Below are 14,771 nucleotides of genomic sequence, written 5' to 3' on the forward strand. Positions count from 1 at the left end.
CTCTCTCTCTCTCTCTCTCTCTCTCTCTCTATATATATATATATATATATATATATATATATATATATAGGAAAGAAGTGTATATACACCTAAGGGCTCGATTTTCCGTGTTCCGTGTTTCGACATAATATTATGAGATGTAACAGTCAATAATGCCAAGGAAAGTATAGGGAAAGTTATTAGAACCAATGTAATGTAAATAGGAATTAAAAATTGGGTGAAAACATACCGTGCCTGTAACAGGAATCGAACCTCCGACCTCCGAAAAAAGTGTTCGATGCTCTACCACTGAGCTATCATGGCAGCCATCCCCCAAGCCACTTTATTGGGTATATATGGGAATTTAAACGTGGGAGTGTCAGATTGATTGATTGATTTGTGGGGTTTAACGTCCCAAAACCACCATATGATTATGAGAGATGCCGTAGTGGAGGGCTCCGGAAGTTTTGACCACCTGGGGTTCTTTAACGCGCACCCAAATCTGAGCACACGGGCCTACGACATTTCCGCATCCATCGGAAATGCAGCCGCTGCAGCCGGGATTTGAACCCGCGACCTGCGGGTCAGCAGCCGAGTACCTTAGCCACTAGATCACCACGGCGGGGCGTGGGAGTGTCAGTCAGCGCCACCTGTAGCCATGGCGGCGAGTGTGGCACACTCTTTTTAAGAGCCTGTATGGCATGATGTACCACATGAACTTATTACGAGCTGGCAGCTGACCAATAGTCCCTCGTATAGAACCCATTGCACCAAGTCTGCCAGTACGAGACCCTCGTTAATGAATAAAAGAAATGAGTGTATACCTAAGTGCTCGTTTTTCCTTGTTTGGCACAACATTAATGAGATCTAACAGACAATATTTCCAAGGAAAGTATAGGGGAAGTTATTAGAAGGTCGTAGGTGTGATTCCTGCTCACGGCAAGGTATTTTTAACCCACTTTTTTTTCTTCCAAATTACATTACATTGGTTCTAATAACTTCCTCATACTTTACTTGGCATCATTGTCTGTAAGATCTCGTTAATATTGAGTGAAAACACGGAAAAACAAGCCTATAGGTATACACTTCTTTCCCTTATTCATTGACAAGCTTCTCGTACTCGCAGACTTGGCGCCGTTGGGTTGTATACGAGGGATATTGGTCAGCTGCCAGCTCGTAATAAGTTCACGTGCTACGGGATGCCATACAAGCTCATAAAAAAGAGTGTGCCACACTCGCTGCCATGGCTACAGGTGGCGCTGACGGACACTCCCACGTTAAAAATTCACATATAAACCAGATAAAGTGGCTGGGGGGATGGCCACCATGATGGCTTAGTGGTAGAACATCGAATGCGTTGTTCGTAGGTCGTAGGTTCGACTCCTGCTCACGGCAAGTTATTTTTTCTTCCACGTTTATTTTTTTCTATTGGTTCTAGTAACTTCTCCTATACTTTCCTTGGCATTATTGTCTCTCAGATCTCCCTATATATATATATATATATATATATATATATATATATATATATATATATATATATATATATATATATATATATATATATATATATATATATATATATATATATATATATATATATATACAGGGCTTTATACAGGGTCGCTCAGCTATTTTCAGCCAGAGTTTAAAAAATATGCAAACACACTCAATTACAATGCAACCAAATGCATGTTGCTGAACATTGCATGAAGTGAGGCTAATATTTGTGTTTCAAATTATTGTTTTATTAAGTTGTCATGAAAACACTAAATTTTGAAGAAACGAAGGTACATAAAAATTTCAATGAGAAGTTGTAAATCAGTTGGCCAAACGTCTGATTAAACAGTATTGAACTTTATATAAGTCAATTATTACTGTTTTTATGATAACTGCAAAAGCCCGCGAAATACAAAAAATGCCTCGTGACAATGTTACCGGCGCGCCTACGCGCAACATGATTCGGGTGCTCCTAGCGTTCCACGTGTGAACAATTCGCTTCACTCGCACCGGTTGATAACAGGGATAAGCATTCACAGCAGTTATCGCTTTTGTGGCCGATAGCAAAACGTGTTTATCGCAAAGCTACCCCCGAGGTTGCGGCCCTGCCGAGCGGGCACAATCGCGCAAATGCTATGGTAGTTTGTACTCGAAACGTTAGGTAGCACCTGAACCATCGTGCGCACTGGCACGCGAGTGGTTTTGTCACTTGGTTTTTGTTTGTATTTTGCGGGTATTTGTATTTAGCATAAAAACACAATAGTTAACAGATGTGAAGTTTGAAACTATCTGATCGGACGTTTTGCAAAGCGATCTACAACGTTCACATAGCAACTTTTTATCTATCTTCGCACCTTCTAAAGTTTGTCAATTAAATAACCTAACTCCAGGCCACCATCAACAACATGCATTTGGTCGCGTCGTAATTGCGTTTGTCGCCATAGTGTTCTACTGTTGGGGTGCCCAATATATATATATATATATATATATATATATATATATATATATATATATATATATATATATATATATATATATATAATGAAAACCATAACGTATTCTTTAGCCCAGTGACGCATACTCCGGGTATAGGTTTTGAGCTCATATATCTCAGCTGCCCACCCATTATTCTGTCTCAACCTCGCGAGAAGGCAAACACGTCTGGGAGAGAGACAAAGTTAGGTAGGTAGACAAAATTATTCTGTTTGCATGTATTAGGTGCAAGCAGAAAGCACATGACTGGGTTGACAGGCGGAATGGGGGAGTGATCCTTGTCCTGCATTGCGCGTGGTCAGGCTGATTATAATGATGAAGATGAAGATGACAAAGTAAAAATTCTTCTTTCGAAATAGTTTTCCAGCAGACATTACATTTCATTCAACTCACCCCTCCCCTAGAAGATTGATTGTTGCACTTCTAGCACGTTATCAAGGCTTGTAGTGATATTGATTATGTAACCTGAGTGCAAGTGTCTCAATTCGCTGAACGAGGAATGGTCTTTGATGCAGCCAGCAAATTGACAGAGATTCTTGTTCTTATAAGACCAGCAGCTACTTTGCTCTACAGCAGGGTTCAAATGCTGAATATTCATGGCTAACAAAAATCTATCTATCTATCTATCTATCTATCTATCTATCTATCTATCTATCTATCTATCTATCTATCTATCTATCTATCTATCTATCTATCTATCTATCTATCTATCTATCTATCTATCTATCTATCTATCTATCTATCTATCTATCTATCTATCTATCTATCTATCTATCTATCTATCTATCTATCTATCTATCTATCTATCTATCTATGTCGTTACACGTCCTCATTCTCGTTATTTACATTCGTACTAGCATTATTATACGTCTAAACCGATACGGTTGAAGTGTCATAGAAATATTTGCAGGGTATGCCCATAGCATCCGCCGGAAAACCGTTTGCCCCATTAACGTGCCGTGAAACATTGTTATGCGTCAAACGTGATTTACATGAAAATATCAAAAGAACCATGAGCTCGGACATTGGAAATTTATAGGTAACTTTTCCGAGCCCAAATCTCGCAACGCAGTGTACGGAGAGGCGGCAGAAAACGTAACAAGGACGCCCAGTTCATACACGACGTAGACTACGCCCTCCACGAAATCACCGCGGCAACGATAGAGTACACAGGCACTACAGGTGCTAAAGATCCAACCACAGCCGTACACATACTTATACACACCTGCTCCACTGACACAAAAGCAACCACAATCGCAAAGACAACATGGCCTGTTTCTCTCACCAGGACACACAGAACCATCGCCTGAGCTGTAGTGCACACTCAACGAGCATCACAATGAGGTGACTGCGAGGACGAAGGTTGTTAACGATTACAGTGTTTTAAAGTACATGTCAAAGTTGTTACAATGTACGTTACAGTGTTTATATACGAGCAATTCTGAGCGCTTTTCCGTTAAAACATTTGCCAGAAGACATAAACAATCGCGAACTTAGTGCTTCGATGCAGACATTCTTGACAAGAGCAGCTGTACCATCGCCGAAAGGGCGCTGATTCCTGTTACCTTCTTGATGGGATAAAAGAAAAAAGTCAGCGCTGTTCGTCCCGACGAAAGATCCATAAACTTCACTCATAAATTAAGTGTGTCTAAGCTGCTAATAGGGGTATGTTGCGCGTAAATTGTATTTGTATCCTGCCTTTAACAAAGATTTTCTTATCGCAGATGATTGGCCACGAGATTATGCACGCATTTGATCCACATGGCATAAAATATATTGAAGGATATCAACCGCATGATATGGACGATGTGATAAGAAAATACACGAAAAAGGCGCTGTGTCTGCGCAGATCACATAAGTCGGTTGTGAGTGTCTTTTTGCTTGCAATGTTTGTTTTTAATACAAAGCTTTGGTATAATAATCCTATACTTCAATTGCAAATGCCTAAAACAGTATTTCTCAGCTGTGGTGGTTTTGAGGACGCTTTGATGGCTAGTAGTACTGAAGAAAGACCTCCTTAAATGAAGATCAAAAACGCTGGTGGGGAGGGAACGCCTAAGGTAATATAACATACAGCCTGGAATGGGTGCATTTTATTTCATATACGCAAACAATGATCTGTTGCGAGGTCAGTGGTTATGATGACAGTTGCAAGTAACTTGTGATATAATGAGCGGCCATCTTGCGTCTGTGGCACGTAGGGAAAGACCTGATGTATACATATCGAATCGGTACATACCACACTAGCAGAACCTCAGCTGCAAGCGTGTTTATGTTTTAATACAATGGCGTGGCCACACTGCGGACCATCGTGGAATGTGAAAACTTGTGGAACGTGAACACTCTGTACCACACCCATTCAATCAACTATTTCTGAATAAGTTATGTGGTCTGCAGCCACAATGAACTTGTTTTCATGTATTTTTGTTGCTTTATTTTATTTGAAGCAAGGGTTTTATGACAGGCCGGATGTTTTCAGGTAGCGTGCGTGGAATGACTGGTTTAGAGTTACTGTATATCATCATCATTTATTGTCCCTTAAGGGCCCTGGGTTGGGCATTACATAAAGGGGGAGCATCGAAATATGCATACAAGGTCACATTTACAAAGGAAAAAGGCATGTTAGCTCTGTGCACTGCTACGAAACTGAAAATAAAAACAAAAATGACACATGCTACGCGTTTCCGCGTGCGTTTGCAAAGAATTTGCATTGCGGTTTGACATGTATATGCTACCTAAATGTGGCAGATACAGTAACTCTTGACTTGTTAGCTGCCAGCTCATAAAATGTTCACGTGTTTCGTAACTGCGGCAGGCAGAAAAGTCTGTCATCCTCACCGCCATCGCTACTAGTGGTGACGACTAGCTCTCCTAGAACTAAATGCCCATAAAATGAACAGGGATCTACCATCGCTGTAGCTCACTCGTTAGAGCATCGGATGCGTATTCAAAAGTCACAGATTTAGTCCTTGACAGCGACAAACTGTTTTTGTACACATTACGTTGTCACATTCAGTATTTAATTACTAAAGATTACATTCCCTGTAGGTTCTTAAGCAGGCTTGTCTGTTATTTCTAGTTCATATTGCCCCTAACAAAAAGAAGCGCCCTAAAGTTTCCCTATTCGTTGTGTAAAACATCGTTGTCGCAAACTTGAAAGAAGACAAAAGAAGAGACACGAAAAAAACTTACTTGTTTCCTGTAGGCACTTTTTGCTTGATATTTCTACTTCTAGACGTCACCGAATATAATGCGTTTCCGGTATTACGATGCAAGTACTTCAATATAGTGAGCTGAGCACTAAAAAAATTGCATACAAGTTTTGTAGTATTCCCAGTTTTAGCAGTAATTAGTGAAACACAAGTGAGTTTACTAGCACGTACCCCAACTTTTTAGGTTAAAAACTTTCTCTCGAGGACGACGAGCGTCTGCAGCACTGGTCTCTGCAGGTTACAGCGGATAAATGTCTTCAGGAGCGGAACATTTTACGGGACAAGGCTGTCTTATGTTGTTGTCATCGCTTCGCGTAGGAGAGGAAAACCCAGCTATAGCATAGCAAGCTCTACGATGTATAGCAGACGCGGAAAAGGAAGAAGACTTCATCCTCTCTTTTTTTTTTGAGCACCTCGATCATGACATAAAAAGCTGACACTACTACTGTGGCTAGGGAAACACGTGAACACAAACTGCAACAAATATTGACTGAGGAATAATAATAATAATAATAATAATAATAATAATAATAATAATAATACGTTTATTTCATCATCATTGTGTACATGATGACAGCGGCCCGCAGTAAAAGCTGCAAAATCCGAGGATCGTACAGCTTGACTGAGCTGCTGCCCCCTAACTTGGCGAACAGCAAGAATTCACCAAATGTGCATAATATAACACAACCAAATGTGCATAATATAACAGAAAAAGAAAAATGAAAGACACAATACAAGGAAGTACACTTTTAAGGCACAGAAATCGCGAGCAAACAGATAACAGGAATTATGAAAGAAAAAATGATAACAACTCTTTATTTGTCAATGTTTCAAGGGGTGCGTTTTTAGCTGCGAAGCTATTGAGCAGTCGCGGAAGCTGCTTTTTCAGGGTTTGCGTGCCGTAAGTTGTTCTGTATGTTTGAACGTGCCATATATCTGTATTTCTTGTTCTGCATATATGTTTTCGTGGCTCTAGCAGAGCAATCTTACGAAGTAGAAATGTACTATACTTGATTTCACGCTTGAAGGAATGACAAAGACGATACTCATATAATTTAGTTACCCGCACAATTTTGTGTTTGGTAAAAAGTTCGGTTGTTGTGTGCCGGCGAGGAAGGTTTTCCATTACGCGTAAGAACCTTTTTTGTAGAACGTGTAATTTGTTTAGGTTTTCTTGTGTCGTCGTACCCCAGACTAAGTGACAGTAGTTTAGATGAGAATAAAATAAAGACTGATAGATTAGGATCATCACGTTCAGTGGCAGCATCTCACGTTTTCTGTAAACAATGCCTATTATCTGCGACAGCTTGCTACCAAGATAGCTTACATGGTCATCCCAGGACAGTTTTTGATTTATCATAACTCCTAATGTTTTAGTCAATGGCACCATTTCTAGGGGAATACGCTGAAAACATATATATCTTGTTAATGTGAGTTTTTTGTTTTTTCCTCTAAAGATGACAACTTTAGTTTTTGAGCTGTTTATCTGTTGTGCGTTCTTTCATGTCCAGTTATCAAGTTTGTCTAGTGCGTCATTTGCTTGTTCTGTCAACTCGCCTATATTATCTCCAGCTAGAAATATGCTCGTGTCGTCAGCGTAGCATACGATTTTTGCGAAGGGTATAGTCTGCACAATATCATTTATAAACATGTTAAAAAGAAACGGGCCCAAAATGCTGCCTTGTGGGACGCCACACTGAACAGGCCGTGTATCGGATAAGAATCCGTTTACAACAACTGCCTGCCTACGGAATTCAAGATAAGATTTTACGAGTGCAGATGCATGTCCACGAAATCCACAACGCTCTAACTTGAGCAGCAATACTTCATGGTTTATTAGGTCGAAAGCCTTCGTAAAGTCGACAAAGATCCCAATAACTATTTTATTTTTGTCAAGTTCCTTTAGAATGTGTTCTTTTTGTTCCAGTAACGCGAGCTCTGTTGAACAGTGTTTTCTGAAACCAAATTGAGAGTCGCTAATTAGGGAATGCTTAGATTCAAAGCTCACGAAACGCTTATGAATAACTTTTTCAAACAGTTTTGAAAATATTGGTAGTATAGATATTGGCCTGTAATTTCCCAATTGATTTCTGTCACCCTTTTTATAAATTACTGATACACGCGCAAGCTGCATACCACGAGGAAACACTGCCTTAATGATACACTTGTTGAGAATATGCGTAATGTACGGCGAAATAATGTCAAATATAAACTTAATTGGTTTAACTTGGAATCCATGAATGTCACAAGATGTCGTGTTGTTTAGCGTGTTGAATGTGCCCATCACCTCAGCTTCATCAACCGGGCTAAGAAATAGAGTATTTTCAATCGAGGTAATGTTTAGGAGGTCATTGAACACTTTCGCTTCACTAGAAATGCTTACAAAATGGCGATTAAATTCATTGGCCAGTTCCTGGCCGGATATAGCTTCCCCGTTTAGTACAAGTGTGGAAAGTTCTTTTTCACAACTTTGTTTCCCTAGAATATTGTTGAGCTTTTTCCACGTTAAATCAGTGCGACCCTGGGATGCAACAAACTGATTTGTGTAATAATCTGCTCTAGCTTTTTTAAGTTCCTTGTTGAGGCGATTACGGTGATTCTTAAAGATACGTAAGTCATTCGCATCTTTAGTTTTGATGAACTTGTGATACAAAGTGTTTTTCAACCTAATCTTAGTAAGTAGTTCTTGTGTGATCCATGGCTTCCGAGTTCGGTGGTTGTTCCTCACAACTTTGAATGGAAAACTTGCGCTGTAAATTGGTTTAGGAACATTTATTAACTTGTCGTACGCTATTTCAGGATCATTTTCTTCCAGAATAAAATCCCAGTTTACTTGCGCTACATTTTGCCTAAATATAGAAAGGGCATTTTCAGTGATAGGTTGAAAAGAGCGGGTATTGCTAACATGTTTTTCAATTCTTTTGTAAAACATAAATAAATCGGTAAGTGGTCACTAATGTCAGCGCTAATTACTCCAGATTTTACCCTTGCTCTGTCTATGTTCGTAATAAACAGATCTAGCAACGTGGAATAATTTGGCGTGATGCGGGTTGGTAAATCATTGACATTTGAAAACCCATTTGCCTGTAATAACAAGTCGAAACTCCTTTTCGAAACATCATTATTCAACATGTTAATGTTCATGTCCCCGCCACATACTAGGTCCAATCGTTTTTCGCGGCAGTATGAAAGCAGAGATTCGAAGCAGGTGAACAATGGAAAGAAAAAAAGATAGGAAAAACGAAAAGAAGTAGAATTAAAGTGAAGATACATAAAAACTCAGAAAAAAATGAAAAAAACGATTAAGAAAAAATACGAAAAGACAGAAAGAAAACCAATCACAAAAAAGAGAACTGCCCAGCTGGGCAATTTCTTCAGGATCGGCACCGTCAGGGTGAAAAAGCTACCCCTAGTTTTTATCTTGAACGCTACACACATGAACATGAATAATTTGCGTGTATTTTGAACTTGCGTGACATTTGCACGCGCAAATATGCTGTGAGCAGGAATCCACCGAAGAAACTGAATAATTATTGAAGCATTAGGGACGTTTTGGCTGGTCTATGCGTAGGGTGTGTTAGATATTTAATCACCTGACTGAAGGTTTTATGTATTGAAGTCTCTAAGGTGGCCATACGTAGAATGCCATACGTGGAATGCCCGCATAAATAATTGTCCCTAATCACAATTATTTGTGCCCACATGTGCCTTGTAATTGGGGATCATCAATAGCTGCCTTATGAAAACGAATCAATTCCCGTTAAGTCACAGTGTACGCGTTATAAATCCATGCTGAAACAGTTTTGTCAATTTTGCGCTAACACAGAACCGACAGAACAAATTCAAGAAATAACTAACAAGTTCTTTAGTTCACTAACCTCGTATCTCAATGTGGCCTACCTGCTATAAGTAATCGAAATAGTGTATGTCATCTAAAATTATTTTTTCAGTTGATGAAAGGTCAGTACAAGAAGATAGACACGTGACATCGTGCATATACGAAGGGTTACGCTACCAGGCACTCACACTCACTAGAAGTTACTCCACCCAATACACGTGTCAACTGTTACAAGTACTCTTCCTTTCCAAGAATAGGTGACTGGAAGAAACTGCCTGATAAAACTGTTACACAGGACTCACTATCACAATTCAATAGTTCAATGGAGTCACACCTTCAATAGTTATCAGTTTTCTTGTCTATCAGATATGTTTCATGTGCTTTTTTGGTGCTAAACGAATCCTCTGTTCGATTTGAAATTTGTTAGAATAACATCGCTTGCCTTTTTTTTTCTTTCTCGAAAGTGCGTGTATAAAGATATTCATAAGTTCATTTCCCATTGTTAATATTCTGTTGAGTTCAGCTGTTATGTACCACGCTGCCAAGACCTTGAAGAAATATTGCAGTATCTACAAATAAAATAAATCTGTAAATAAATAAATTTACTGAACTATTTGAGTCATCTGCATTAACTGCATATTGATTACGACACTTGAAAGCTGGGAATCGCTGCGACTCAGCCAAACGCGTTTCCAACCGCTCATTCACAGAGCGACACACTCGGGTAATATGACGGCACCGAGGCTACTGACCTGATTGGCTGACGAATCCGGTCAAGCATGATCAGGTGGTAGGGTGACGGCACCTCTCGAAGTATATACGAACCACTCCACGGTCTTCGACTTTGTGGCGAGAGAGCGTGCGTGCGGCCGAGCACACTGGATAAGGGACTGCGAGATCGCGTGTAATTCGTCGGCATGCAATCGCAAGTTTCAACACGAGGGAGCTCAAATCGTCAAGTGCGCTCATGAATGCCGTGCGATCACCAGCGTGCCTCGCGTGTCGAGGAGGCTCGGCAGGGTTGAAAGTGAAGTTACGATATAATTGTCTGTAGCAGTCTTGGTACGCCCCGCCGCGGTGGTCTAGTGGCTAAGGTACTCGGCTGCTGACCCGCAGCTCGCGGGTTCGATTCCCGGCTGCGGCGGCTGCATTTCCGATGGAGGCGGAAATGTTGTAGGCCCGTGTACTCAGATTTGGGTGCACGTTAAAGAACCCCAGGTGGTCAAAATTTCCAGAGCCCTCCACTACGGCGTCTCTCATAATCAAATGGTGGTTTTGGGACGTTAAACCCCACAAATCAATCAATCAATCAGCAGTCTTGGTACATGGCGTGTGGCTAAATTTGTGATGCGAGCGGCTTGATGATGGTCTAGCCTAAACACTAATAAAACTTCAAAAAAAAGAACGTTTCAGAGTCCCTTTTAGTTACGGCATGCTCCTCTTCAACAGACAAGTACTGCAATTTAGATAGTTCATATTTACAAGCTGATAGATGTGACGATCTGATATGAGTTGATACCTATGTTAGGGTCAACTATATATGCATTACAAAAATAGAGAGAGGGAGTTCTTATCAATCACTTGTTAGGCACAAGTACCCAGTCTAACCACACGCATCCTGGCATGACATCAGTAGCCTACTAGAGAGTGCACATTTTACTCCGTTACTGCATGAAGACGACAGTGGAAAGACAAAGTAGTACCCACCTTCAAGATTCAACAGTCCCATCGCTTTTCCGCATATAATGAAAACACATACCGCAATGTCACGAGTGTGCTAAGAAGAAACTTTGATTGAGTACGTATTTCTCAAAATAACCCTTATTTGCAGCTCTCCGTAAGCGACCAGGATGGAACGTTGAGTGACGAGCTGGACAGCGAGAACCTAGCGGACTTCGTGGGCACCCAGATGGCGTATGAAGCCTTCAATTCTTTAGCGAGCAAGTACAGGGACATCCACCTTGGAGGACTGAACATGTCAGCGCAGCAACTGTTCTTCTTAAACCACTGCGTGAAATTGTGCACTGAAAAAGACAAACAGGATGCGCGCTACGCACCAGAACGTTCGCGTTGCATAGTTCCACTAATGAACATGCCGGCGTTTTCCAGCGCTTTTGGCTGCTCTTCAGGAACGCCTATGAATCCAGAGGAAAAATGTACCTTTTGGTAGTAAGAAATGTACCAGTCTATATGTGTTGAACCATCTGTTCAGATTTTTTCTTTAACGCTTATGACTCAAAAAAGCAACAGTTTATAAAAAATATATTGCAATTCAATACAAGCGTCGCTGCAGTGCTTTCTTTCATTGTGTAACTAGTTTTTAAGCAAACAATCTGTTTTTTATTGGGCTCTTCAAAATGCGTATTCTCCTACTGTACCTAGGCTACCATTATTGCTTTTGCAAAGCCGTGCACATCTTTGTACCATGGCCAGCGAGTTTGTTATAAGGTAAAATGCAATTTTCCGAACTCGTTGCAGGAGCACGTGTTAGAGCCATCAAGGGAACGAAAGATAGGACAGAAAGTTAGAAAATAAAAACGAGCGTGATCACTGCTTTGAAAACGTGACTAGGGGAGCGCCTCTTGTTGCAACAGCCAGGGAATCACTATAGAGGCGGGATGGAAGGACATCTCAAAGTAAGGCAGTCACATTAACAAGGCTTATTTATTTTAAATGGAAAGGTTGGGTGCGCGAAATGTACGAATGAAAAACTATTTCAAGCATTTTTTGCGGCAAAAGTGGAGCACTTAGTCGATAGCCCCTGTGGCGTTTGCCGTCTTGCGAGCCTTGTCGATCATCTTGAGCTCTTCATGCTTCGACCAAAACAGTGCAGCCTCCCCCTGCTTGGAGACTGTGCCGGCCGTGAGGAAGTTATTTCTCTGGGTCGCTAGAACTTACTGCGCACCAAGCCAATTCATTAGCACAGGTCGATTGCATCCCCAGATGGAGGAATTTCCTCATTGGGGGATTGAATCCTCATCTGGGGAAGGAACGTAAAATAGTCAATGAAAAGGTAAGCAGCGAATTATTTCTAATTGTAGAGAGCGGCGATAATCAAGACATTTCGTACGAAAGGATTGACGTGTTTGCATCACTCACCGCATACCGTCCGATTGAATTGATAGACATCGACGATTCTCGGCAACACGGGCATACACAACAATTTGTCCACGCGACACGTTCAGCTTCTCGAAATAGTGCGAGGTATAGGTAAAATCAATCATATTCATGTTTGCGAAAATTTTTATCTCTAACCCATTGCAGGTTTTACAAAATATTCATCATTACGCAGTCTGTATGATCCGTCCGCCTCTTGCTCGATAACCTAAGTGGGTAGGTGGGTCTCTGTATCCAATCGGAGTCTTCTGTCTATGATTGCCCATTACAAGCGATTGGCATGTTTCAGTAGGAAACACTGGTTCTTCAGTACGTACATTGCGCCTCCCCAGGTTTCACTCCTGCGAAATGTCATGATGAGCGCCAGCACAAGCGCCGCTGCCAATGTTAGCGTTAGGGCCCGCTGCTTCACATTTACACATGATTCCCTTAAGCGGAAGATGGTGTAATTTACTTATGCAGCTGTTCATGTCCTCTTTGAGTGCAATTTGCCCCGTGTTGTGGCCAGGCGTTCTCTCTGTCAACACTTTCTTTCTCACGTCTACTTATCTCCATGGTAGCAGACCGGATTCAGTGCCCCTCTAGGAAAGGGGGCAGCTCATCCAGCCTAGCTAAGTCGGCGCTAAGTTATCTTTGCCATTTGGTAACAACTACCTCAAACAAAAACAAAAAAGCACACAACGGTACACGAATGAGGAATTATGCAAACATGAGCTTTGGTGTGAAAAAAAAAAACAGGCAGTTGGAATAACAAAATACTTCCTTGTCTAGGGATCAGAGCGGTTTTGCTCAGAAATCTCCAAAATAGTAAAAAAAATTATTCTAGCTCTCTTAAAAGTAATTACATAATACTTGTATATCTAAAACAATATGACATGGTTAGAAGAAACTCATTTTACCAATTTACAGATTTGCGAGCGATAATAGCCTGGTTCGATTTAAACTCTTTTTACAACGCAACGTAAATCAAGGTGACAACGACCTAGTGAGGAAGCTCCCGACAGGAAGATATTAAAAACAATGAAATCTAATTTAAAGCGTTTAAAAGCAGCTTTAAGAGAGTTTTTCTCAGTAGCTTGAAGCGGCTATGCAATAAAAAATATTGCGCGGTTGTTTTATCTTTGTCTTTGCTGATGTGTAACAAATACCACGCTTCTTAAAAGTATGGCGAAGGATGCCATAGTGAAGACAGTTCGTAAAATTTTGAAGTAGCGTCGACCACTCCCCTTCAGCTCTGCCTTTCCACTGAATGAATGAATGGATGGATGGTTATGGCTGTAGCCTTTAGATCGGGCGGTGGCTAGCGCCACCAAGCCGTAATGCTTAATGAACCTAAAACGATTTTTTTGCCTTTAAATATTCAGGTTGAGGATTCGTACTTTGAAGTGGAGGGTTTAATTTTCACTCGTGCCTTGACTTGAGCCACAAATCATATAACCTCCTTCTAGTTAATTCTACCCGCTTAAAGTTTAATTTTCCCTCCCTGTCCCTAAACCCCAGTGTTTTGAAAAACTCTGCGCCATCATCCTGAACTATAGGGTGAAGCCCTTTACAGAACATTATCAAGTGTTCGGCAGTTTCTTTTTCCTCTCCACAAGCACTTCATACTGTGTCTACCCCTTCGTATTTGGCCCGATAAGTCTTGGTTCGCAATACTCCCGTCCTGGCCTCAAACAGTAGAGAACTACCACGAGTATTACCATAGATGCTTTCCTTGGCAATTTCCTGCTTAAAGGTTGTATAGATCTCTAGTGTGGACTTCTTAATCATGCCAATTCTCAGCAGCTGCCGCAACGCCCCTAGAACGTCCTGCAGGAAACTATGGAAGGAGACATACCCTCTCTCGGTGCCCAGGGGAGAGTAAGCTGGAGTCGTCCTGGAAACAAAAGAAAACACGCGACCGGGGACAGTGAGGACGGACAAGATGGCGCTTCCACAACCAAGCACCAGGAAGAAGAGAAGCCTACACACTGATGCAAATGACGTTTCTTTAGTTCGCTCTAGAGACTTCAATTATTGAGTGATTCTCTGCTACACATAAATTATGACGAGTATTGGCGTCGCGGGAACCCTGCAAATGCGCTTGTAGTAGGTACCCAAACAGTGTTTACAAACGGTTATGAAACGCCACTCTT

General features: G+C 41.1%; 1 protein-coding gene across 3 annotated transcripts in view; it reads left to right on the top strand.

Annotated features, from left to right (window-relative positions):
- Nucleotides 1-11,800, top strand: part of LOC142803498 (neprilysin-1-like) — a 140,311-nt gene extending 128,511 nt beyond the window's left edge. For 2 of the 3 annotated variants that reach the window (XM_075888618.1, XM_075888619.1), the window contains 2 exons: nt 4,194-4,334; nt 11,351-11,800. In XM_075888618.1, coding sequence (XP_075744733.1) covers nt 4,194-4,334; nt 11,351-11,689 — 480 coding nt within the window. In that variant the 3' untranslated portion in view covers nt 11,690-11,800. The remainder of the gene's footprint in view (nt 1-4,193; nt 4,335-11,350) is intronic. The other variant, XM_075888620.1, reaches the window with a different exon arrangement.
- Nucleotides 11,801-14,771: the final 2,971 nt, after the last annotated feature.

This window comes from Rhipicephalus microplus, chromosome 3, assembly GCF_043290135.1.
Source record: "Rhipicephalus microplus isolate Deutch F79 chromosome 3, USDA_Rmic, whole genome shotgun sequence".
In the NCBI taxonomy this organism is placed as follows: Eukaryota; Metazoa; Arthropoda; class Arachnida; order Ixodida; family Ixodidae; genus Rhipicephalus; species Rhipicephalus microplus.